This window comes from Phragmites australis, chromosome 8 (genome assembly GCF_958298935.1).
Source record: "Phragmites australis chromosome 8, lpPhrAust1.1, whole genome shotgun sequence".
Taxonomy (NCBI): domain Eukaryota; kingdom Viridiplantae; phylum Streptophyta; class Magnoliopsida; order Poales; family Poaceae; genus Phragmites; species Phragmites australis.
In genome coordinates this window covers 27,609,323-27,631,598 of record NC_084928.1, presented here as the reverse complement: position 1 = coordinate 27,631,598, position 22,276 = coordinate 27,609,323, and the positions used below count along the sequence as shown (strand labels likewise).

Genomic DNA, 22,276 nt, shown 5'->3' with positions numbered 1-22,276 from the left:
TCAGCGCTGCAGAGCGTGCCAGTTCCACGCAAAGCAGATCCACCAGCCAGCTCAGGCTCTTCACACCATCCCCCTGTCATGGCCTTTCGCAGTCTAGGGGCTGGACATTCTGGGTCTATTCCCCGGAGCAATCGGGGGCTATGAGTACCTCTACGTCGCCATCGACAAATTCACCAAGTGGCCGGAGGCGATCCCAGTCATCAAGGTGACCAAGAACACGGTGCTTCAGTTTATCCGCAGCATCACCAGTCGCTTCGGTGTCCCGAACCGGATCATCACCGACAACGGCACCTAGTTCACAAGTGCCCTGTTTGGGGACTACTGCGAAGACCTCGGCATCAAGCTCTGCTTCGCCTCCGTCGCTCATCCTTGGAGTAACGGGTAAGTTGAGCGTGCCAACGCGGAGATACTGAGGGGCCTCAAAACCCAAACCTACGACGTGCTTGCAAAGCACAGGAAGCGATGGGTGGACGAGCTGCCCGCCGTGCTATGGGCTAATCGGACCACGCCAAGCCGCGCCACCGGGGAGACTCCATTCTTCCTCGTGTACGGCAATGAGGCGGTCCTCCCCTCCGAGCTCACCCTAGGCTCCCCTCGGGTGCATGCCTATTCTGAAGGTGAACAGGAGCAGCAGAGGCGCGACGACGTCGACTACTTGGAGGAGCGCCGGCGGCGTGCCGTCGGCCGGGAGGCTCGTTACCAGCAAAGTCTGCGGTGCTACCATCAGCGCCATGTCCGGGCCCGGTCTCTTAAGGTGGGGGACCTAGTTCTCCGACGCGTCCAGTCACGCGAAGGGAAGAATAAGCTGTCCCCTATGTGGGTAGGTCCCTTCACCATGATCGGGGTCCCGCGAGAAGGTTCTTTCAGGCTGGCTACAGAAGACGGGCAACCGCTCCCCAACCCATGGAACATCGAGCACCTACGCAAGTTCTACCCGTAGATGGCCATGCTCGCGGCTCAGGTCAACCAGGCCGGGGGCTTCCCCCCCACCCAAGTTGACCGGGGGCTACCACTAGCTGGGTAAGTCACCCAACCTTGTAAAAAATTGTCAATTCAGTATGAATATTAATGTGCAATCGTGTGTCAACTTTATTTTTCTGGATTCCATATGTTTAATCTGTCTGGTGACATGCTCGATTGTGCGAGAAAAGTTCGCTCTCTCATTTTCCCCGCTGATAAAAGAATCCCGATCGGTATGCGCGCGGGCAGTTGCCGCTGATTTACGTCCGATGTGGTAGGCTGTGGTGTTCGGTGTCGTGGCAGGCTCCCGGGCACTACCGAGTCCCTGGGCGCCCTGGGTAATCCTATCGCTCGAGCTACTCGAGTAGTCCGGAGCCTAGGCCCCAGGGGCGGGCTGTCGGTGCTCGGTCTGGTCTGTCATACCCGGGCGCCACCGAACCATAGGACCTCTGGGTTATGCCTCTGTCCGCTCTTGTCCGCCGGTCTGGGTATTCGAGAGGTCTCGGATCGAAAATGAGAGCAGTCTACAACAAGTACCGCACTAACAGAAAGCACCAAACAAGGAATTTCTCCATTTTCTCTTAAGTCACAGATCGACAGTCAAAGCAAAAGCAGCTTGTCGGAGGATGAACTCCTGTCGCAGGGATCCCGAGAGACCCCTTTTTAAAGATTCGGCCGGGGAGATGATCCTGAACGAGCTTGTCTGGGAAATAAATGGAAACGGAAATAAATGCAACGGCTGGTGGTGGGAGATGATCGATCTAGTGCAAAAAAAGAGATATATGCACCGGGGTTTAGACAGGTTCGGGCCGCACGGGGGCGTAACACCCTACTCCTGTGTGAGCGCTATATTTTTCCTTGAAGGGAATTCTTCAAGGATGTATCTGGTTACAAGGGCGTGTCGCCTACAGAGAGCTTGAGGCTCCCGTGTTCTAGCTCTGTTCGAGCTTGTTTGAGATGTTCTTGTTCTATCGTGTTCGTCGCGCTTCTTCTAGGTCTCCTGTTTGTGCTGTCTCGTCTGATCTGGACTCGTCTTCATGTGTTCTCCATCCTTTCCTTTTATAGGTGCGTCGACCTCGACTTATCCTGAATGGGAAAGAGGGGGCGCGAGTGCCAAGGTGCCACGGAGAAAGGCGCCATCATTCCGTCTTGGCGAAGTGACAGGGGCGGTGGAAAAATGCGGCGTGCATCCGACCACCCGCCACTGTGGATGTCCTTCGGCGCCATTAAGAGGGCCCACCGGGCAGCCATAGAGGCGCCCGGTGCGCCCACCCTGTCTTGTTCTTCTGCCAGGGTAGGGTGGCAGGCGGAGCGTTTCGATCCTGGCAACGTTATCCCGAGGCACCCGGATAAAACGGGACGGGACCCGTGCATTTAATGGACCCACGCCCCCCTGCCAAAGCTTGGCAGGGTCTGACACTAGGGCATGGGCAGCTGAGAATGTCAGGATGTCAGGCCGCGCGTGCCTATTAAATGCGGCATTGGACCTTTGATTGGCTGACACCCCGCCGGTGGGACCCTTTGGGTCATCGGGCGATCTTGTGCAAACCTTCGGGGAACCAGGCGCTCGGGGGCGGCCACGTGCAGCCCCGAGCACTCTCTCCCGAGCACTTTAGTGAGACCTTCGGGGCACCGAGTCCTCGGGGGCTGCCACGTGCAGCCCCGAGCACTCTCTCCCGAGCACTTCGGTAAGACCTTCGGGGAACCGAGTCCTCGGGGGCTACCACGTGCAGCCCCGAGCACTCTCTCCCAAGCACTTCGGTAAGACCTTCGGGGAACCGAGTCCTCGGGGGCTGCCACGTGCAGCCCTGAGCACTCTCTCCCGAGCAATTCGGTGAGACCTTCGGGGAACCGAGTCCTCGGGGGCTGCCACGTGCAGCCCCGAGCACTCTCTCCCGAGCACTTCGGTAAGACCTTCGGGGAACCGAGTCCTCAGGGGCTACCACGTGCAGCCCCGAGCACTCTCTCCCGAGCACTTCGGTAAGACCTTCGGGGAACCGAGTCCTCGGGGGCTGCCACGTGCAGCCCCGAGCACTCTCTCCCGAGCACTTGGCTGTTTGGATCATCGGGGGACTACAGTACTCGAGGGTAAGTGAGAACCCTTCTGAGCACTTTCTTCCCGGAACTTAGTTTCTTCTCATCCTGCAGGGTGGACCTCGCGGGATGGTGACACGTGGTGGATGGCCGGCCCGGTCTCGGGACTCAGGGACCCCTGGTTCCTGATACACCGATAGTAGCCGCCAGGCCCATTGGTAGGCGACGGGACGGAGATTGCGGATGGGCCCTTCGTTACAGCCGAGGTCGAGGCTAGTGTAGACGCCATGTGGTAGGCTTTCGAGAGGTGGCCCTTGGGGACACAGCTCGACCGCGAGGGCCTCGATGCCTAGGTTGCTGCTCGGCCCTAAGGGTCCCCGGGTGGTCCTACCGCTTAAGCATGAGTGGTCGAGATCACCCGACCCCGGGCTCCTCACACGCCCCTTGATGCTCGGGCGCCCCGGCTGAGGGAACCAAGCCCCTGGGCACCCCGAGCTCAGAGCTCACGCCTCTCCTGGATCGGTTGGCCGAAAGGCCGACAGCTGTCCGGTGAGTGGTTAAATTCAGACGAATTTACATTCAATAATATTTTGTTCCTGAGTCATCCTCGGGGGCCCTCGTATTCTAACTTGCCCGGTGAGATGGTCTCCACACGCACAAAACCCTACCGTGTGTCCACTTTTTCCTAGAACGACAGAACGGTCCGTAGAAAGGTGTACCGTACGTGCGGTAATGTCTGATCGAAGTCTTTCATGGTGGTCGTGGTGTTCGGTCCGCTTTTAAGGGCCCCGAGCACTACCGAGTCCCTGGGCGCCCTGGGTAATCCTATCGCTCGAGCCGCTCGAGTAGTCCGGAGCCTAGGCCTCAGGGGCGGGCTGTCGGTGCTCGGTCCGGTCCGTCTTAAGCCCGGGCACCACCGAACCATGAGGATTCTTGGTCGCATTCCCACCCTCACGTGTCTTCGGTCTGCTGACTGAGTGGTTGCAAGATGGAAAAGTGTTCACCGGTCATGGCGTGTTCCGTGCTGGATCGATCTATCTCCCGAGCAAGGAAGTTCGTGTTTTTGTCTCTTGACTTAGTCGATGCGGACTCGCGAGGGCTCGGGGGCTGAACGCACCTAGAAGAACGATCAGGACGACTTTGTTCTCGGGGATGGAAAGGTCGGGATCGGACCGACTAAGTACTCCTCGGGACATCAAGGCAAAACATCAGAAGAAGCTCTAAATACTCAAGAATACCGGAGTTGCGAGCCCGAAGAAAAGCTTCTACTATATTTACAAAGGGAATACAAGCATTTCTAAGGGATCACTCCCGTACTTACATCAAGTCAAAGAAAAATGAAAGAAGAAGAAACTACAAAAAGCCTAATCGGAGTCGGCGTCGGAGTCGGAGTCATCACGGCCACCCCCGGGGGCTGGCGGCGGTGGCACTTCACGCTTGAAGCAGGCCGCCACTTCGGCTGCGGTGCTCCGAACCGCTTCCCGGGCGGCCTCTCCCTCGGCTTCAACTACTCCTTCCCAAGCTGGTTCCAGCGGAAAGTTCGAGTCTCTGCTCCGGTAGCAGGCCAGGACGTGCTCGGCCACCGCTTGGGCCAAGCCGCGCCCTTCCCGGGCGGCAAGCTCCTGGAGGAGTCGCCCAAGGCTGGCCCTCGCCACGGACCTCCGCATCCGCCGGAGTGTGTCCTCCAACATCTGCTGCAGGTTGGCCCGCGCGACAAAGGCAGCCTCGAGCTTCTCCTTCACGATCCGCAGCTGCTCCTCGAGACCCTGGTCCCCGGCCAAGCCAGAGGAGCCGGTGTCAGGCGCATGGCCAGCGGCCTGCTTCACCTGCGCCACCAGCTCAGACAGAGCCCCCTCGCGGGCGGTCAGCTCCGCCCTGTGCTTAGCGATCTGCTCCTCCCTGGCAACGGCGGCCGCTGCCGCCTCGGCAGCCTCACCCTCCCGGCGGGTCAGCAAATCCTCTCGGGCGCCCAGGTCCGCCGCCGTGATCTCAGTGTCGAACTCCCGGACGGCGACGTCCTCCTCCCACGTCGGAGATCCCCTTCGACGTTCTGGAGCTCCTCTGCCCAACACTAGAAATCGGCCCGAGCCCGGTCGGCCTCGCCCTCCTGACGGGTCAGGTCAGCCCAAAGGGCCTCCGCCGCCCTCTCGCGGCTCGCGACCGCCTCCTCCCGCTCCTGCACCTGCCTCTCCCTGATAAGGGCCTCGGCAGCCTTCTGCCCGACGCCTCGGCCAGGCGGGCGGCGTCTTCTCGCTCAAGCGCAGCTTCTACGCGGGCGCTCTCCAAAACTTCCCGCTCCCGCGTGACTTCCGCGCGGGTATCCTCCAAAAACTTCCGCTCCCGCGCGGCCTCCGCGCGGGCCTCCTCCATTGCGCTTTGTTCCTCCTCGTTGGCGGCGCGCACCGCGACGAGCCGGGCTTCGAAGGAGCGCCAAGCCGTCGTAAGCCGCGCCCTCTCCGTGGCCAGCATCGCGCGCCCCGCCTCAAGCTGAGCCACCTCCCCGTCCACTGCCGCGCCCAGCCGCTCGACCGCCACCCGAACGCTCTCGATCGCGACCGGGAGGGGGTCGACAGGCTGGTCGGGCGCCGGCTGGGCGCTGGGTTCCCCGCGAGCTTCCTCCGGGGGGTTCAGGGTCCCCGAAGGTTGCAACGCCATCATCCGCCCCGGGCTCGGCACGCCCGGGGTAGGTTCGACCGGCACCGAGCGCTCGGGGGACGGCTGGGTCTCCGCCTCGGCCGCTGCGTCTGCCGGCACCCTCTCGGCCACCGCATCCGCCGGTCCCAGCAAGGATGTCACTCCCGTCGGTTCTGGCTCTGCCGCTGCGTCCGCCAGTTCCGGTGCCGCCGTCGCGTCCGTCTGCCCCGCCTCCGCCGCCGCGTCCGCTGGCCTCGGCCCGGCCGTCGAGCTTGCCAGCCCTGGCTCCGCCGGGGCGCTCGGCTCGGGGGCTGGTGCTGGCCTCGGCGCCTTCGGCCGCTCCTGGCCCTCAGCGGCGCCCGCAAGCGGCCTGCAGGAGAAAGACGAAGATCAAAACCGAAGCTTAGTTCGGGCGAAGCACGCCCAAGAAAGAGTTAAGGACGAAACTTACGCGGTCTTGGTCCCTCGGTACTGCCATTTGGTCGCCGAGATCCTGAACTCCGGGCCCGATAGCGCCGGCCCGGAGTCCTCCCTCATCCTCTTCCGTCGGGGGCTCGGCGGGGCCGCCGCGCCGTCTCCGTGCGCCGGATCGGGCCCCATCCGAACGAGGCTCGGCTCTAGAACCGGGAACACCGCCACTGCCGATGGCGACGGCGGGGACTCCGGCACGGGAATGAAGAGCCGGGGGCGCTTCCCCCGGTCCTCCGGCGCCGCCGCCGCTCCGCTGTCGGTGGTGCCTCCTCCTCCGGTGCGACAGCTGCTGCCCGCAGCGACCCCACCGCTGGCCTGTGGCTCGCCGCTCGCGGCGCCCGGGCCACCGGTCCGCACCGGACTTCTCGCGGCCCCCTCGCTGGCCGCCTCATCCAACCCAGGGAGCTCGGGGGCCTCGGGGCTCCGGCTCCTCGGCCGGTCGACGAGCCCCTGGGCGTCGAATTCCGGGAGCTTCGCCTGGATCACCGCGTGCTCGGGGTTGGCGCAGAGCGCCATTTCCCTCCACGGGAGCTCCGCCCGGCTCATGTCCTCCACGCCGGTCATCACCCGGAGCATGCCCCTTAGCTCCGCCGGGCCCAGGTCCCAGCTTGCGCCAATTTGGGTCCGGGTGATGTCTTCGGGCCCGGTGTAGAGCCAGTAGGGCCGGGCCCGCTCCCTCAGGGGCGCCAGGCGGCGTCGTAGGAAGTCCACCACCACCATCACCGAGGTTAGCCTGGCGTCACGCAGGAAACCAATGCGCTTGAAGATCGGCTCCAACCTCGTGTCCGACGGCGGCGGTGCCTCCCATGTCGATTTCTAGGGCTCCGCCGCCACCTCCGGCAGAGCGAGGCGGTCGTGGGGGTCGACGTCGACGTAGAACCAGTCCCGCCACCACTCCTCCCATTTGCTTCGCAGCACCTGGGGGATGTACCGCTCCCCCATGCCGTCCCGCAGCTGAAGGTTGCAGCAGCCCGTGACGTCCGCCGTGGAGTACCCTCTCTTCTTCCCGGCCGATCGTAGGGCGAAGAAGTGCCAAAGAACCGTCACCGACGGCGTCACTCACACGAACATCTTGCAGAAGTGCGCAAACACCGCCAGCACGACGACTGAGTTGGGGCTCAGATGCACCAACTGCACGCCGTAGGTCTCGAGGACTTGGAGAAAGAATGTTGAAAACGGCGGCACCAGCCCCGCCGCCACGAAGGACGTAAACAGGACGATACGCCCAGGGTCGGTCGTTGCCGGCGGGAAGCTCGCCGGTGTCACCTTCAGGGCCCCCTGCTGGCCCTCGGGGACCAGCAGTTTCCTGACCCTCTCCGCCGCCTCCTCGCTCCTCAAGCAAGACTCCGGCAGTACGCTGTCCGGAGTCCTGTCGCGGCGGCTTCCCCCGGCTCTCGGCATCTCGTCGGAGGGGGAGGTTGTTTGGGTGGTGGAAAGGGAGAGAAGTGCTCTGATCGCCTAAGGGATTCTAAGGGCTCAGGAGCGCGAAGGAAGCAAGAGCAGGATTGCAAGATGGCGTAAAGAGGGGGGCGGATCGCTCCCCTCCCCCTTTTATACCTCAGAGAATTCAAACGTCGCCTGCCACGGCGCACTCGGCGGGACAGTTTCCTCGATCGACGCAACTGCCAAGCGAATCTCCCACTGGTCGTGCTGTGTCTGCGGCTGCCATGCGTATTTTCCTCGATCTGCGCAGCAGCCGCGCGTGCCGCCCGTCCCGTTGTCATGCCCTTCGGGAGTTTTGTGGACGCGCGTCCACTCGTCTCCCCGTTGGGCCATACCAAAGGCCCGGATCTGAAGGGCTACCTTTTGAAAGCTTGCCACATGGCGTCCACGCCAGCCTCGGCCTCGTTCGCGACGAAGGGCCCATCCGCAGTCTCCGTGCCATCGCCTGCCAATGGGCCTGGGGGCTACTGTCGGTGTACCAGGAATCGGGGGTCCCTGAGTCCCGAGGCACGACCAGCCATCCGCCACATGGCGCCATCCCACGAGGTCCCTCCTAAAGGATGAGAAAAGTTCAAGTCCCGGGAGAAGGTGCTCGGGGCCACAGTCACTGGTCCCCGAGTACCCCAGTTCCCTAATGATCCACAGAGTCTAAGTACCGGGAAGAAAGTACTCGGGGAGGTGCCCGGTCACCCCCGAGCATCCTAGTCCCCCGATGATCAGAAGAGCTAAGTTCCGGGAGAGAGTGCTCGGGACTACGTGTGGCAGCTCCCGAGCGCTCGGTTCCCCGAGGATCCGCGTAAGAGTGCTCCGGGCTGCATGTGGCAGCCCCCGAGCACTCGGTTCCCCGAAGGATCGTGCGAGAGTGCTCGGGAGAGAGTGCTCGGGGAGGTGAACAGTACCCCTGAGCATCCGGTACCCCGAGGACAAGGATAGGCATTCTCGGGAGAGAGTGCTCGGGGAGGTGAACAGTACCCCCGAGCACTCGGTGCCCCGACGACCCAGAAAGGCCCCCGAGGGGCCCACCGATGAGGTGTCAATCAGTCAGAGGTCCGAGGCCGCATTTAATAAGCGTGCATGGCCTGACATCTCCAACTGCTCCCGCCGCGGTGTCAGTTCCTGCCATGTTTTGGCAGAGAGGCGTGGGGCTATTAATTGCACGGGTCCAGTCCCGTATCATCCGGCTCGTCTCGGGATAACATCGCAAGGATCAAGGCGTTCCGTCTGCCGCCCTGCTGTGGTAGAGGAACAAGACAGGGCGGGCACGCCGGGTTGCTCTGCGGCTACTCGGTGGGCCCTCTCCACGGCGCCCGTTGCCAAGGCGTTTATGGTGACAGGTGACCGGGCGTGCGGCGTTTTTTTCACCCCCGGTCACTTCACCCAGAAGAAATGATGACGCATTTCCCAGTCATAGCGTCTTGGAACTTGTGCCCCCCTCCTTCCCGTTCGAGGTATGTCTCAACCGGCGAGTACAAAAAGAGCTGGCACACAGAAGAGAAGGGGATCGGACAATCCAAGCATCGACGAACATAGCGAGAATCGAAGACATAGACCCAACTGGAGAACAACACAACGCACAAGGCACAACGTCAAAAAACAAGAACAAGAGACACTGTGAGCTAGGTTGAGTACATTTCCAGCCGAAGAACAAGGAGCATCAAGCTTTTAGTTCGGCCAATATTCTTGTAACCAGCAACATCCTTGAGGGACTTCCTCAGGACAGTTATCGCATCCATACAGGAGTAGGGTATTACGCCCCCGTGCGGCCCGAACCTGTCTAAATTCCGGTGCATTTACTTCTTTTTGCACTAGGTCGATCACCCCCACCACCGGCCGTTGCATTTACTCTCATTCATTTCTCCGACGAACTTATTCAGGATCATCCCCCAGGCCGAATCTCTAAAAACAGGTCTCTCGGGATCCCTGCGACAGGAGTTAATCCTCTGACACACGCCTCCGCCTGAGTCCCCATAAAGCCAGTCGCACATGGGCCCTTAGGGCACCTTTGACCAGCCTCGGCGCTGCGTCCCGAGTCACCCTTCAGTTTCCGCCCGAACTCTCGCTAGAGGCTTCGCCTGCACTGATACTTAGTGCCGCGGGTCGACCTTCGGTCTCCATGCGAAGGCCCACCAAAGGCTTCACCTGCACTGATACTTGACACCGCGAGTCGACCTTCGGTCTCCATACGAAGGCCCACCAGATGCTTCGTCCACGCTCCCTGAAACACAACTGTATTATTCGTCAATGAACAGCCACCAGTGGACTTCGCCTCTGGATCCGGATGGGCGCGTAAGATCATTCCACAACACCTACGCCAGGCCTTCGGATTCCGATCGGCGTCGCGAGGGAATCAACTACATGCATGCCAAAAGCGTCGACACAGGTGAAACCTTTATCGACCTTCGAAGGCCCGTCAAAGACCTTCGCTCAACGCCACTAGGAGGGTGATTGAAGAGATGTCGAAGAGTTGCCAGGCATGGACCTTCGGGTTTCCGAGCGAAGGGTGACCGTTGCTGATAACCAAAGATAACGAGGGGCAAGATTGTAAATAAGCCGGTTGTAATTAGGATAGTACAAAATTACCTATGAATATACTGAAAATGTGACAGTTAGATGGGTAATAGCGTAAAATGTAATGGGGAACAATTAGGTACAATCTATAAATAGAGTGGTACGGTAACCTAAAAGACAAAAAATATTAATACTAGTGAATAGTTCCCTAACTTTGTATGTGCTTCCTACCAAACCTTCGAATCCCTCTGGTGAACCGAAGGCCCTCTACTTTGTTCGGTTACTTAAGTTTCCAACACCTAGTATTATGTTATTTCTCATCGAGTATATTAGAGAAATATATGTGTAGTCATGTTACATATATATTTAGATATACTCCTGCTATATAATTATATTAGTTTATCGGTTCAATGTTCATGGTTTATCTATAAATTAAATTAAACAAAGTGTTCTTTTTATCAATAGTGCAAAGCTTATCCTTCATTGTCGCAAGAATCTCCTTGACAGCCCTGCTCGTCTAGATGACCTGAAAGCTAGAAGCAGCCCACATTTCATGGTGCTCTTGGCTGTGACCAACGTGTCAGGTGCTCTTGCCGCCCTCTCAACTCTCGTCGGCAGCACGTTGATCGAGTTTGACACACGCAATTGAAAAGAAAAAAACGAACATGATCAGTGTTCACGTTTGCATACAGAATGAAGGAGCACGAATTAGCATAACAAAGACCGGGCAGTCACTACTCAGGATAGACATGCTTACAAAGGAACCTCACTCCCAGAGGTGTCTAAATGTCTAAATGGGGACCCGACTCGGCACGATACGGATCCAGTCAGACATGACCCGTTACAGCCCGTTAGCCAAACGGATCGTGTCGTGCCGGTCCACATGTCTTGTCTGTAGCCCAAGCACGATTCATTTAAGATCAAGTCATGTCGTGCCGATTCGCGGCATAGTAAGTCTAATGATGTTTTTTTTTTGTCGGCCTGTTAACACGTGAAAATCGAAAAAAACATCAAAAGAAACTGTCAAATGTTGAGATCGAACTCACAATCTTATACATGAGAATAACTACTCCACCACCTGTTAAGCATCTTTTATGTATTAGAAATAAATAAATTATATAAAAACTTTGAAAATTAAAAAAACTTAAATAGAACGTACCGTACCTGCCCAGCCCGTTTACTGACGTGGGGTACCGTGCCTGAGCTGGACCATTTCGCGGGGAAAAACCAGTTCGGACATGCGTTGTTAAAGATGTTTTCCTCCGTCCACTGGTAGGCGGGACCTGGACCCACTTGTCGTCGTCCCATGAAGACGACCAGCAGCGTTCAGATCCGTCCACCTCATAGCTTGCCGCACGCAACCCCGCAGCGCCACCGGAAATGCTAGGCACCGCCGGTAATTATGCGGGGCCCAGCTGTCCGTCACATGGGTTGCCCACGAACCGCTGGGTTCCACGTGACCGGTCACGTCCCGTCTCGCCTGACACACCCCACCACTGCACTGCACGGCACCACATCACCGCCGGAATATTCCATCCTGACCCCACCTCCCTCCCCCCCCCCCACCCCCAATCCAGCGAAATCCCTCGTTCCCGACGGCGGCGACGTCGCCGGAGTCGAGGCCACGACACCAGAGGAACCCTAAGCCCCAGCTCTAGGCGCCATGCTTCGCCTCCTCCTCGCCTTCGCGCTCCTCGCGGCGTCCGCGGCCGCGAGTGCGAGAGCGAGCGCGAGCGCCAGGCCCGTCCTCCGCACGGTCCCCGACGTCCCCACCACCGTCTCCTCCGGCGCGGGCGACTACCCCGACGAGCTCTTCTGCGACAGCTGGAGGCTCTCCGTTGAGACGGCCAACGCAGGGCCCTGGCGCTCCGTGCCAGCACGCTGCGGCGCGTTTATGCCGACCTACATGGAGGGGGACCGCTACGCGTCCGACTCCGCAATCGCCGCCGCCGACTCCCTCGCCTTCGCCTCCCGGGCACTGGCCGCTGCCGCGTGGGGCGCCGCGAGGCCGGCGTGGGTGTTCGACGTCGACGAGACGCTGCTCTCCAACGCGCCCTACTACGCGGTCAACGGCTGGGGGTAGGTGACTGCAGCCACATCTGTGTTGCTTGCTTCGCGTTAATTGCTTCTGTCACGTTGAGTATTCCTGCGTTCGTGAATCAAAACGTCGAGTCCGATGCGAGTTCGTGTGATTTAGAAGTTTTGAAGCATTTATCTCGGTTATACTGTAATACTCCACTATGGGGTTTGGCATTGGTTGGTCAGTTCCGGCCAATGTACCTATGCAAATTGCAAAGGCACATTCTGTGATGGCTTTAGCATTGATCTGGCGCAATGCATCAAGGGATGGTGGGATTCCTCGTTTGCTAAGCACAATGCTTCATAAAACATGCCCTGTTTCAGAATAAAATTTACTTGTGGTCTGAAGTCTGAACTGAATTATGTTCTGAAAGGAGTGTTTCAATTTGTAAATTCTGTTTCATTACATGGTTTACTCATTTTGTGCTAACTGTAATGTGCGTTTTAAAACTCTCAGGAACTTTGTGCTTTGAGATAGGATTTCAGGGACTATAGATTGAGGAAGATATAGAAACCCCTAATTGTATCTTATCTCAAAAGCTATTCTGAAAATCCAATTTAGTAGAACACTCTGTCCAACTCATGGTAGGCTTGTGGTGAATTTCTGCAAGTAACTTGGGGGGTAACCATAACGTTTATTCAGTAGAAGAAGAAAAAAGAAAGGTGTTAGATCTTTCCTCTCCGGGGCATCTCAATTGTTATTGGACATAGTTTTCCAAAAATTCAGGTACCATTGGATTGGTTGTTTGCTATTTTAGAGCTACCTCTTTCGAATGGACTGCATGATGATATTTGTAGTTCTGTTGAAAAAGATTGCTACTTGTTTTTACACTCTCCCTGATTCTTTAGATTGCAGGAATTCAATGAGACCTCGTTTGATGAATGGGTAGATGCAGCAAAGGCACCTGCATTACCATCTAGCTTGAAACTGTACAATGAGCTTCAGGGACTTGGTTTCCACATTATCCTCTTGACTGGCAGGAGTGAATTCCAGCGTAATTCCACAGAAGCAAATCTTTTGTTTGCTGGCTACCGTTCATGGGAAAAACATATACTGAGGTATTTCCTACAACTCTTGTATCGAAATGATATCTTTGGTGGAGGTAGTTGAAGTATATTATGACATAGAAGATGTATTTTGAAAAAGTACATGTCATATGACTTATCCTTGGAAATTTCCAGTGAAAGGTTTTAGAGTTTCCCTGCTAGGAAAGCGAGAAATTTTCTTCAGTATAAGGATTGATGCCAGATTTACATAAAGCCTCTGGGCCAGTGATGCTGTGGTGATTATATTAGATCAAATATCAGGGGGATGGGGTGGGGGTGGGGGAACCTTTGTCACCCTATTGTTTTCCAGTAGAATATAACATAAAGCTCTACTGTATTGATGTTTCCTTCTTGTGAAGGTAGATTATTACACTGAGGTTAAACTGTTTACCATCTTTCTCTAACTGTCAGTTGCATATAATGTGATTTATTCATTCATCTAATGGTTGTGTTACTTATCCTCAAGCTACTTGTGCTTCTGTACTGGTGATATAGAATCGGAAGGTACCATAAAACCATAAAAGAACTCTGCTTTACGTGCCAATTTTGAAGTGTTGATACTACAGACTTCCCTCAGGGCATCTGGAGATTAGTAGAAACTCTTTCTAGCACAAGCCGTTCAAAATATGTGAATTTATTATTATTATTATGCAAATCACTATACGCAGTGTTCATTAATTGAAAGTTACTCTTGCTGCAGGCAACCTTCTGATATTGGCAAGACTGCTGTGCAGTACAAATCAGAGAGACGAGCAGCAATGGAGGCTGAAGGATTCAAGATACTTGGAAACTCAGGGGATCAGTGGAGTGATTTGATAGGATCGCCAATGGCGACGAGATCCTTCAAGCTTCCAAACCCAATGTACTTTATCAGTTGATTTTATCGGTCGAACAGTGGAGGAAACTAGCATCATTGCGTAGGGCATTCCTACCATCATTATGGTCCCGGTCTGAAACTGCTTTCATTTGTAATCATTCTGGACATAAATTTGGACTTTTTCTCCCAGCATGTTGATATCCCACTGGGGCTTGAGACCATTGAATCTGCCCAATGATGATGGCTTGCTACTATGTTGTGGTGACGCAAATTGTAAGACCCTTAAAACTGCTGTCATTTTTAAAGCATTCAGGTTCAAAGTTGAAGCAGCTCTTGCCCCGCATTAAGTTTTCTTGACAAGAATGTACTCTGCTTATAGTTTAGCCATTTCAGTTGTTGCCCTTGTTAGAATTATCGGGGTCGGTTCATATAATAATTTCTGATAAATCTTAAAGACTCATATTGTGGAGGGGTGACCCATCTTCTATTAGTACCATGTTGCTAATGGAGGTGAAGGTGGGGGTTTTCTCTCCATATATATGCAAAGACTCTATCTCTTTGGATAAAAAAAACATAGACTGCTAATTGAGAGTAGCTCTAAAATTGAAAACGCTTTTATTATGTGAGTATATAAGAGTTAAGGTTTTTACCTCTTTCTCTTTTTGTTGTGTTGTCGCTGTAGTCTACTACATCCCGGCGTCAACGTATATCAGCAACTGGGAGAGCAGATCTCCAAAATCTTTGCTCTTGAGATCTTGCACTAGGAGAGGGCGAATAAGATTTTGGGAAGCATTCCGCACGACTGCTCGAGTTCTTCACCACGGCTCATCTTCCTGATCGCTTGGGCGCTGTCTGCTGTCATCGTCAACAATTCGGCACATCGTCAGCAGGATCGATCGTGCCATCAACACAGTGCAACCAGTATCTTCAACAACCTCCACAGCGCAGGACGAGTACGTAAAAATCATGTTACTCGTATTTTATTTCTTATTTTATTTTCTATGATTTCTAATTTCGAGTATAGTAGATCTAGTTATTTGTTGTGCTTTCGTATACATGTCTAGATTATGCTCTGATCATATTAGTTTATTAGTTTCTGCTCATAAATTATTTATGAATTAAATTAAACATAAAAGTGCTTTATATTCCACCAACCCTTTAACAGTATCTACTGTATAAACAAGCAAAAGTACAGGTACAGGAATGGTCAGAGAAGAATGGAAAATTGAGCCAAACTTCTTTCTGAAAACTAGCATCTCAAGTAGATCTCATCTCATCCCATTTGCTAGACCCTTCATTTCGCCATGAACTAGCATCTGTACACCTCTCTTGCCCTGGTGTGTAGGTGGTTTGCCGCTGCTGCGCAAGAGGCTTGTGCTCCTTGCTCTTGACGTCAGGCGGTCAGTCGAACCCCTCGGCGCCTTCTTGGTTATCACCTTCAACAACCGGATCTTCGCACCCAATGCTGCAGTGTATCCTCTGGACGCCTTCGTCCTCCTGATGTACGGGGTGGTCTTCTTCGCGAGGTCTTCCACGCAGCTGACGTCGGATAGCGACGTGAAGGACCGGGACCTCCCCTGGTAGTGCTTGGACAGCCCTGTTCTGAGGTAAGTGAAGTAATCTATCTGTCAGATGTCATGTTACATATGGAACAGATAGCACAATATTAGCGCTGGAATGGAATGCATGGTTGAGTAAATAGAAGTTGCAGTCATCCTTGTTCAAACAATTTCAGATCTTTTTTTTTTTTTGGCTAGTAATCATACTGTGCAGTTTCAAGTTGGAACACATTCGGAATAGGCGATCTCGAGTTTTCAACTATTCAGGTAAATGAAGATCGAATGGCATGAGCCCTGCAGGTGATGCAGAGGTTGAATGCGAATCACAATTGCAAGGAAATAATCTTGTGATGCATTTTGTAGAGCTAGCTAGTCGTTTCAGGGCCTCATTTTTTTCGTCCATCGCATAACGAAACAGAGCCTTGTTACGATCTCAAAATGGCGTGGATCACATGCCACAGCACGTATGATTACGTTGACACGCAGACGCTCATGTATACATGCATGTACCTGAGAGCGGGGAGGTGATACAGCATCGTCGACAGCTCGTAGAGCGGCCCGCGGGCGGCACCGTCCATCCGCATGGTGTCTAGCTCCGACGACGTCAAGGAGGTCGACGACGACGACGACGAGGCGTGACGGCCTGGCGTGGCAGACGTGGCGTCGTTGACGTCGTCTTCGTCGGTCAGGCTCGACGTCGACGCGCACAGCGACGACGAGCCGCTTGACATCGTCCTGGCTGGCGACCCCGTCCCAACGGACTCCCAACCGCCGCCGCCACAGTCGTCTCCTTCCACTGCTGCGCCTTGCCGTAGGCCATGGATCACCACCGCATCGCAGGCCTCTCCCATCACGATGGCTTGGAGCAGGCAACGGCTTGGAACGCACGGCCTTGTCTGCGTCCGTGCGGCGTGCGGCTTATATACGCGAGGAGGCTGGAGGAGGAGGTTGTCGTGGGCTGGATTGGCTCGTTTCAGGGAACGGAAAGAAATAAGGCAAGCAGAGAGAGAGAGGATATGCATGGTATGTACGTTTCCGTGGGCGGGAGGGTATCCCTCCCAAAACCCAATCCATCCCCGTGCGCCGTACATTCTCTCTCTATCTCTGGCTTTCTCTTTCATCTCCGGATAGGGCTGTCGGCAGCCTCATCATCAACTGGATGCATGGGTTACCGGAAAGTAAAAAAGAAAAAGGAAACTGACATCTCGTCATGATCAGCTAGTGATCGCCTTCCGGGCAGAGGAACGGGTACCCTCCTCATCCCCGCTCCTGGACGCTTCAGACCGGTCCAAGTGCACGCCCGATTCTCTTTTTTCTTTCATTTATTTTGTCACCGACTCACACCGTTGTTTCGTCCGTCTAATGTTAATTCAATTTTCCCTCATTTTTACGTATTCTATATGATCATAAATACTTACATTTTTAACTTTTTATGATTTTATGTATAACTTTGATCATTATTTTTTATTAAAATATAATAATATCTAACAAAAAGAATATTATGAAAATGTTTTCAAGACAAATTTACACAAGTGATCTTTATATATTAAAATTAAATATTTTGAAAATTATTATTGAAGTTTTAAAAATTTAATCGGTTCTTAATTAAAACGTAAAATATTTATAATTTGAGAAAATATATTTTTTATATTTGGGCTGATCATTGAATATCGGATGTACGTAGGTGGCGCGTGTCGGTATAAATATGGCAGATATTTTTTCAGGCTAAATATTTTCCTATTTCCGTTTGATTGCAGCAATTAATAAATCATTTTCCATGTGGGTTCCTTCATGCATGCGCGCCAGCTTGATTTCTTCTGGTCATAAATGATGGTAATTAAACACATTTTAATCGAGCTAATCATAAGTGTCGGCTCATCAGTGTCGGTTCGGTAAAAATCAACACTAATAGAGTATCACTGAGATATCTATGCGTTCGTTCAAATGATACTGATAAATAGCATCAGTGCCGGTTAGTATTAAAAACCAACACTAACAGTATCAGTGCCAGTTTTAATACTAAATGGCACTGATGTCATGTCCGGATCCGAACATTTATTTCAATCGGGTTTTGGCTCATCGGTCTCTTCTTTGTGTCCGCCGTCCACCGGTTCTCTCCATCCTTATCTCTTTGTGACTTGCATCTGGCTCTCTCCCCATTCTCTCTCTCGCTCCTGCATCGATCTCTGCTGCTTGTACTTCCTCTCCCCGCTGGAATCGCCGAGCCGAGGGTCATCTTCCTCGACTCTGGCTGCGAACACCCTCCACGTCGCCGCCGATTTCTCCCTTTCTGGTGAGCAGCTCGTCGATTCCTTCCGCCTACATCTTGCTCTCCTCGCGTTGCATCATGGCTGCTCACCATCATGGAACCGACCTTGTACAGGACCATGTATCCATTCTTGGCGCCGCCAGTTTACACCGTCACCGAGAAGCCCCTCTTCGTCGACCGGCCTCCTCTCACGGCACCTCACCATGTCCGCGTCGCCAGTCTCCAAGGCTCCTCCCTCGCTCTCGCTCCCTTTCCAAAGAGGCAAGATCTGATGGCCTCGTGAGCTACCTTGGCCTCAGCTTCCATGGCCTCCACCACCGCGAGCGGGGGTGGTGAGGCCGAGTGTGAGGTCTCTGCGATGACCGAGCTAAGTGTGATGGCCACGACGTCGGTGGGAGAGGAGGATGGAGAGTGAGGGTGAAGGAGGGGGCACGAGGAGGTGTAAAGGAGGGTGGTGAGGAAGAAGGGGAGCTAGGCGGACCTACGATGGGAGCGACGACAGGGGCGGCATCCGACCCGGCTCGACCCCTGTCACCGCCATTTTCTTTTTTTTATTGTCTGGAAATAGCATTTGTGCTGGATGAGCAACCTGCACTAATAGTTGACAACTATTAGTGCCGAGTGAAAAGTGTTATTTGAAAAATCGACAGTGAAGCCATTTTTTAACTGGCACTAATAAATCTTTTTTTAGTAGTGATAGCTCTTTAGAGGTAAGAACAGGATATCTCACTATGTGAAAAAAAAATTATTAGTGATGGGTGATAACCGATATTAGTGACGAGTCCTGTACCCGTCACTCTTATCGTGTCACTAATTATATGTCATTAGTGACGGGTGATGATCCGTCGCTAATAAGGTCATTAGTAACGGGTCATAACTGTGACCTGTAACGATACATTCTGGGAAAATGAAACTTCCATGGAAGAGAAGCAAATGAAACACTTTCATAAAAATTCTCGTAGAATCGAGAATGAAGTTTTCATTCTGTACATGCCAGATCATGAATTAGTAACTGCATCTAATCTCCGAAAAGTTCCGATTGTTTCGATTTTTGGAATGGGATATTTACGTAATCGCCATGAATAGGATCAAACCTTATTCCATGCTATTTCCATAAGATTCCTCTTTCTTATTCTTAAGCAAGCCCCCGAGAGGGCTTAGTTGATCATGATTTCTGTTTTCTCTTTCTTTTCCTTTTTGTTTGTTTGTTTCGAAAAAGATATCGTCCGATTCTCCTTCTATTGATTCTTTTCCAATCGAGATGTATGGATCCATATGTCTACATAACTAGATTTTGTTCATGGACCCGTCACTATTGACGGATGTAACCCATGACCTCCTACTCGCACGTGTAGCTACCTTACCATTTCTGCTATCACGTAGTTATGATAGAAACCGAATATTTTATCCTTTTAACATTCTTTACCGAAGGTCATTAGTGACGCATCATAACCATGATCCGTCACTAATGACTAATTTTGTCAAATTTTGTCGAGGGTTATAATTTAATAGATGACCCGGAGTGCATTTGGTAAAACGGGTATAACTTTTGCATATAGACTCCGATTTTAACGTTTTTTTGATTCTACGGACATCTAAAAAACAGTTACATCCGTTTCTCCCTGATTTTGTCGGGTTCAGAGAATTTTTCGAAGCCAAAAACAACTTAGAAGATTGAATTCTCATCCTCAAAAGTTTCTACACCGTTTTCAAAAGACACGCTTGTGTTCATAGCTATCACAACTTACATAAAAATTGAACAGAAATGTATAATCTTTCCATCATATCATACCCTGCTGCTTTCTTGACTTTCTATCTGCATATATTTCGTATTTTTACATGTAAAACACCAATGACGACGAGATGGAGATCAGCCAAAAGCCCAGTGCTTGTTGCTTCGTGTCTCTCACTGATCGGGACTGGTGTTGTAGATAAAGCAGAGCACTGCTCCAATCCCCCTTGTCGACATCAATCCTTGGCCTACGCACCGCACTTTTTCGCTTTTCTAGTGAAACCAAATATTTTATTCTTTTAATTTTTTTTACTTATTAATGACACATTATAATCATAATCTATCACTAATAAGTAATTTTATTCTTTTAACTTTCTATGTCGAAGGTCATTAGTGACGCGTCATAACCATAATCTGTTACTAATGACTAATTTTACTAAATTTCGTCGAGAGTTATAATTTGATAGGTGACCCGGAGTGCATCGGTAAAACGAGTATAACTTTTGCATACGGATTCCGATTTCAATATTTTTTTTTTGACTCCACGGACATAAAAAAAAGTTACATCCATTTCTCTCTAACTTTGTCAGGTTTGGAGAATTTTTCGAGGTCAAAAACGGCTTGGAAGATTGAGTCTCGCCCCAGAAGTTTTTATACCGTTTTTAGAACGCGCTCTTGTGTCCATAGCCATCATACCTTACATCAAAATTGAGCAAAAATGTACAATAGTTCATATTCTAATGTTGCTGAGGTGAGAAAAAAAAAGAGAATAATAAAAAATATTTGCGAATACCGTCATTAGTGACTAGAGTTGGTCATCAGTGATGGGCTACAAGTTGACCCGTCACTAATGACTGATATAGGATGATCCGTCACTAATAATCTACTAATGAATGGATCATTAGTGACGGGTTAAGTTGTTATCCGTCACTAATGACTGATCTAGCACGATCCGCCACTAATAACTGATCTAAGATGACCCGTCACTGATGATCTAGTCATCAGTGATGGGTCTATATCTGGTTCCGATCAAAAGAGACATTAGTGACGCGTCTTTATTGAACCCGTCACTAATAAGATATTAGTGACGCGTGTTAAACGGTCGTCACTAATATGATGTATTCTTTACTTTCTTACATAGTGTCTCGATCGTGGCTATCACTGCACAAGCTAGCCAAAGATAAAGATCGATCCATGGAGGCTATGTTGTGTCGGGCAGGGGCGGATCACCCTGGGAGCGGAGAGTGCTCAAACCCCTATCCCAGTGCACCTAAGAGCCCCCTAAACCTCTTTCTCTCTAAATTTTTAGACATAAAAGAGGAAGAACAAGATGATAAGAATTAGGAAAAAGAGGAGGAGCCTGTCTACTCCGCGGCCATTGATCCGTCACTGGTGCCGGCAGCAATTAAGCTAAGCTTCTTCGAGTCAAAAGTATATGGAGTACTCTATATGCACCGTTAACCTCCTACTTTGGAATGCCCTATATATAACTGGTACACCTCCAAAAAGTTTGAAGTCTTTTCAATCTTGCATCAAACATATGTGGAACAAATTTGTATTGTAATTTATATGCATTAATTTATAATGTAGTATGCTCATAAAATCCAAAAGAATAAAATATTATGAAAGAATTTTTTAGACAAATATGCAGATACAAATTTTCTATTCCAATCTAAGTATCTAAAAATATTAATGGTAAATGTTTTTATAAGTTCAATTATATGTATGTCGTCAAATTCTTCTGCACTTTGATTGTTACTGAAAAAAAGAAATACCATTCATTCTGACTTGTGAAGATGACGTGTTTGTTAGTTTCATGGGATAGAAATACGGTTTGCTTAATTATCGTTCCATCATATCATACCCTGTTGCTTTATTGACTTTCTATCTGCATATATTTCGTATTTTTACATGTAAAACACTAATGATGACGAGATGGAGATCAGCCAAAAGCCCAGTGCTTGTTGCTTCGTGTCTCTCCTGATCGGGACTGGTCTTGTAGATAAAGCAGAGCACTGCTCCAATCCTCCTTGTCGACATCAATCCTTGGCCTACGCAACGCACTTTTTCGCTTTTCTAGTGAATAAAAATGTATTTGTTTACAGTTTTGTTTCGATCAATTTATATCTTTGATAATCTGGCCCAACCAACATAAAACAACTCCAGCACAAAAACTCACTATAACACTGTAGATAATTAGAGGCTAGCTTTTTAGTTTAAAAAATAGAAAAGCAGCCTCAAATGATATAATGAGACTCTCAGGATCGGTCTCGGCTACCTTTGCCTCAGAAGGGTTCTTTTGAGGTAACATCTGAAGTTAGTCTCAAAATAACTAAATTGAGATGATAAAGCAGTCTAAAATTCCTCATTGAGCACACATCTTGCCACAATACACTCTAATGTACTAAGGCTATATCTTGCAGCCTCAAGCACATTTTGAGACAATCAAGGTTGCCTCAAACTATAGGATAAAAAAATAGTATTATTTTCTACTGCACAATGGTTCCATAGACCATCCATATATAATAAAGTGTGATATGCATCGATAATCCATTCACAAAAGATGTATCATGAAATAATCATCTACACATACGCAAAAGATGCCCTATACCAATCATATAATAAAAAAAAGGGATAATTGTAAATTTGCCACTGTTTTGAGCCGTTATTGCAAATTTATCATTAAAAATTTGTAAAAATATCACCAGAACTGTCATTCGAGT

General features: G+C 51.4%; 3 protein-coding genes across 3 annotated transcripts in view; 1 reads left to right on the top strand and 2 right to left on the bottom strand.

Annotated features, from left to right (window-relative positions):
- LOC133927701 (uncharacterized) overlaps nucleotides 1-6,228 on the bottom strand; it is a 31,012-nt gene extending 24,784 nt beyond the window's left edge. The window contains exons 1-2 of the mRNA XM_062374129.1: nucleotides 6,080-6,228; nucleotides 5,695-5,998 (exon numbers count right to left, since the gene is read on the bottom strand). Coding sequence (XP_062230113.1) covers nucleotides 5,695-5,998; nucleotides 6,080-6,228 — 453 coding nt within the window. The remainder of the gene's footprint in view (nucleotides 1-5,694; nucleotides 5,999-6,079) is intronic.
- A 5,218-nt stretch (nucleotides 6,229-11,446) lies between these two features.
- Nucleotides 11,447-14,319, top strand: LOC133926893 (acid phosphatase 1-like). The gene is made up of 3 exons (XM_062373053.1): nucleotides 11,447-12,129; nucleotides 12,979-13,188; nucleotides 13,877-14,319. The coding sequence occupies exons 1-3, from the start codon at nucleotides 11,714-11,716 to the stop codon at nucleotides 14,052-14,054; spliced, it is 804 nt and encodes a 267-aa protein (XP_062229037.1). The 5' UTR covers nucleotides 11,447-11,713; the 3' UTR covers nucleotides 14,055-14,319.
- Nucleotides 14,320-15,261: 942 nt separating this feature from the next.
- LOC133926892 (uncharacterized) lies at nucleotides 15,262-16,771 on the bottom strand. The gene is made up of 2 exons (XM_062373052.1): nucleotides 16,068-16,771; nucleotides 15,262-15,600 (listed from the first exon to the last, which is right to left on the bottom strand). Exons 1-2 carry the CDS (start codon nucleotides 16,671-16,673, stop codon nucleotides 15,262-15,264), a joined length of 945 nt encoding a protein of 314 aa, XP_062229036.1. The 5' UTR covers nucleotides 16,674-16,771.
- Nucleotides 16,772-22,276: the final 5,505 nt, after the last annotated feature.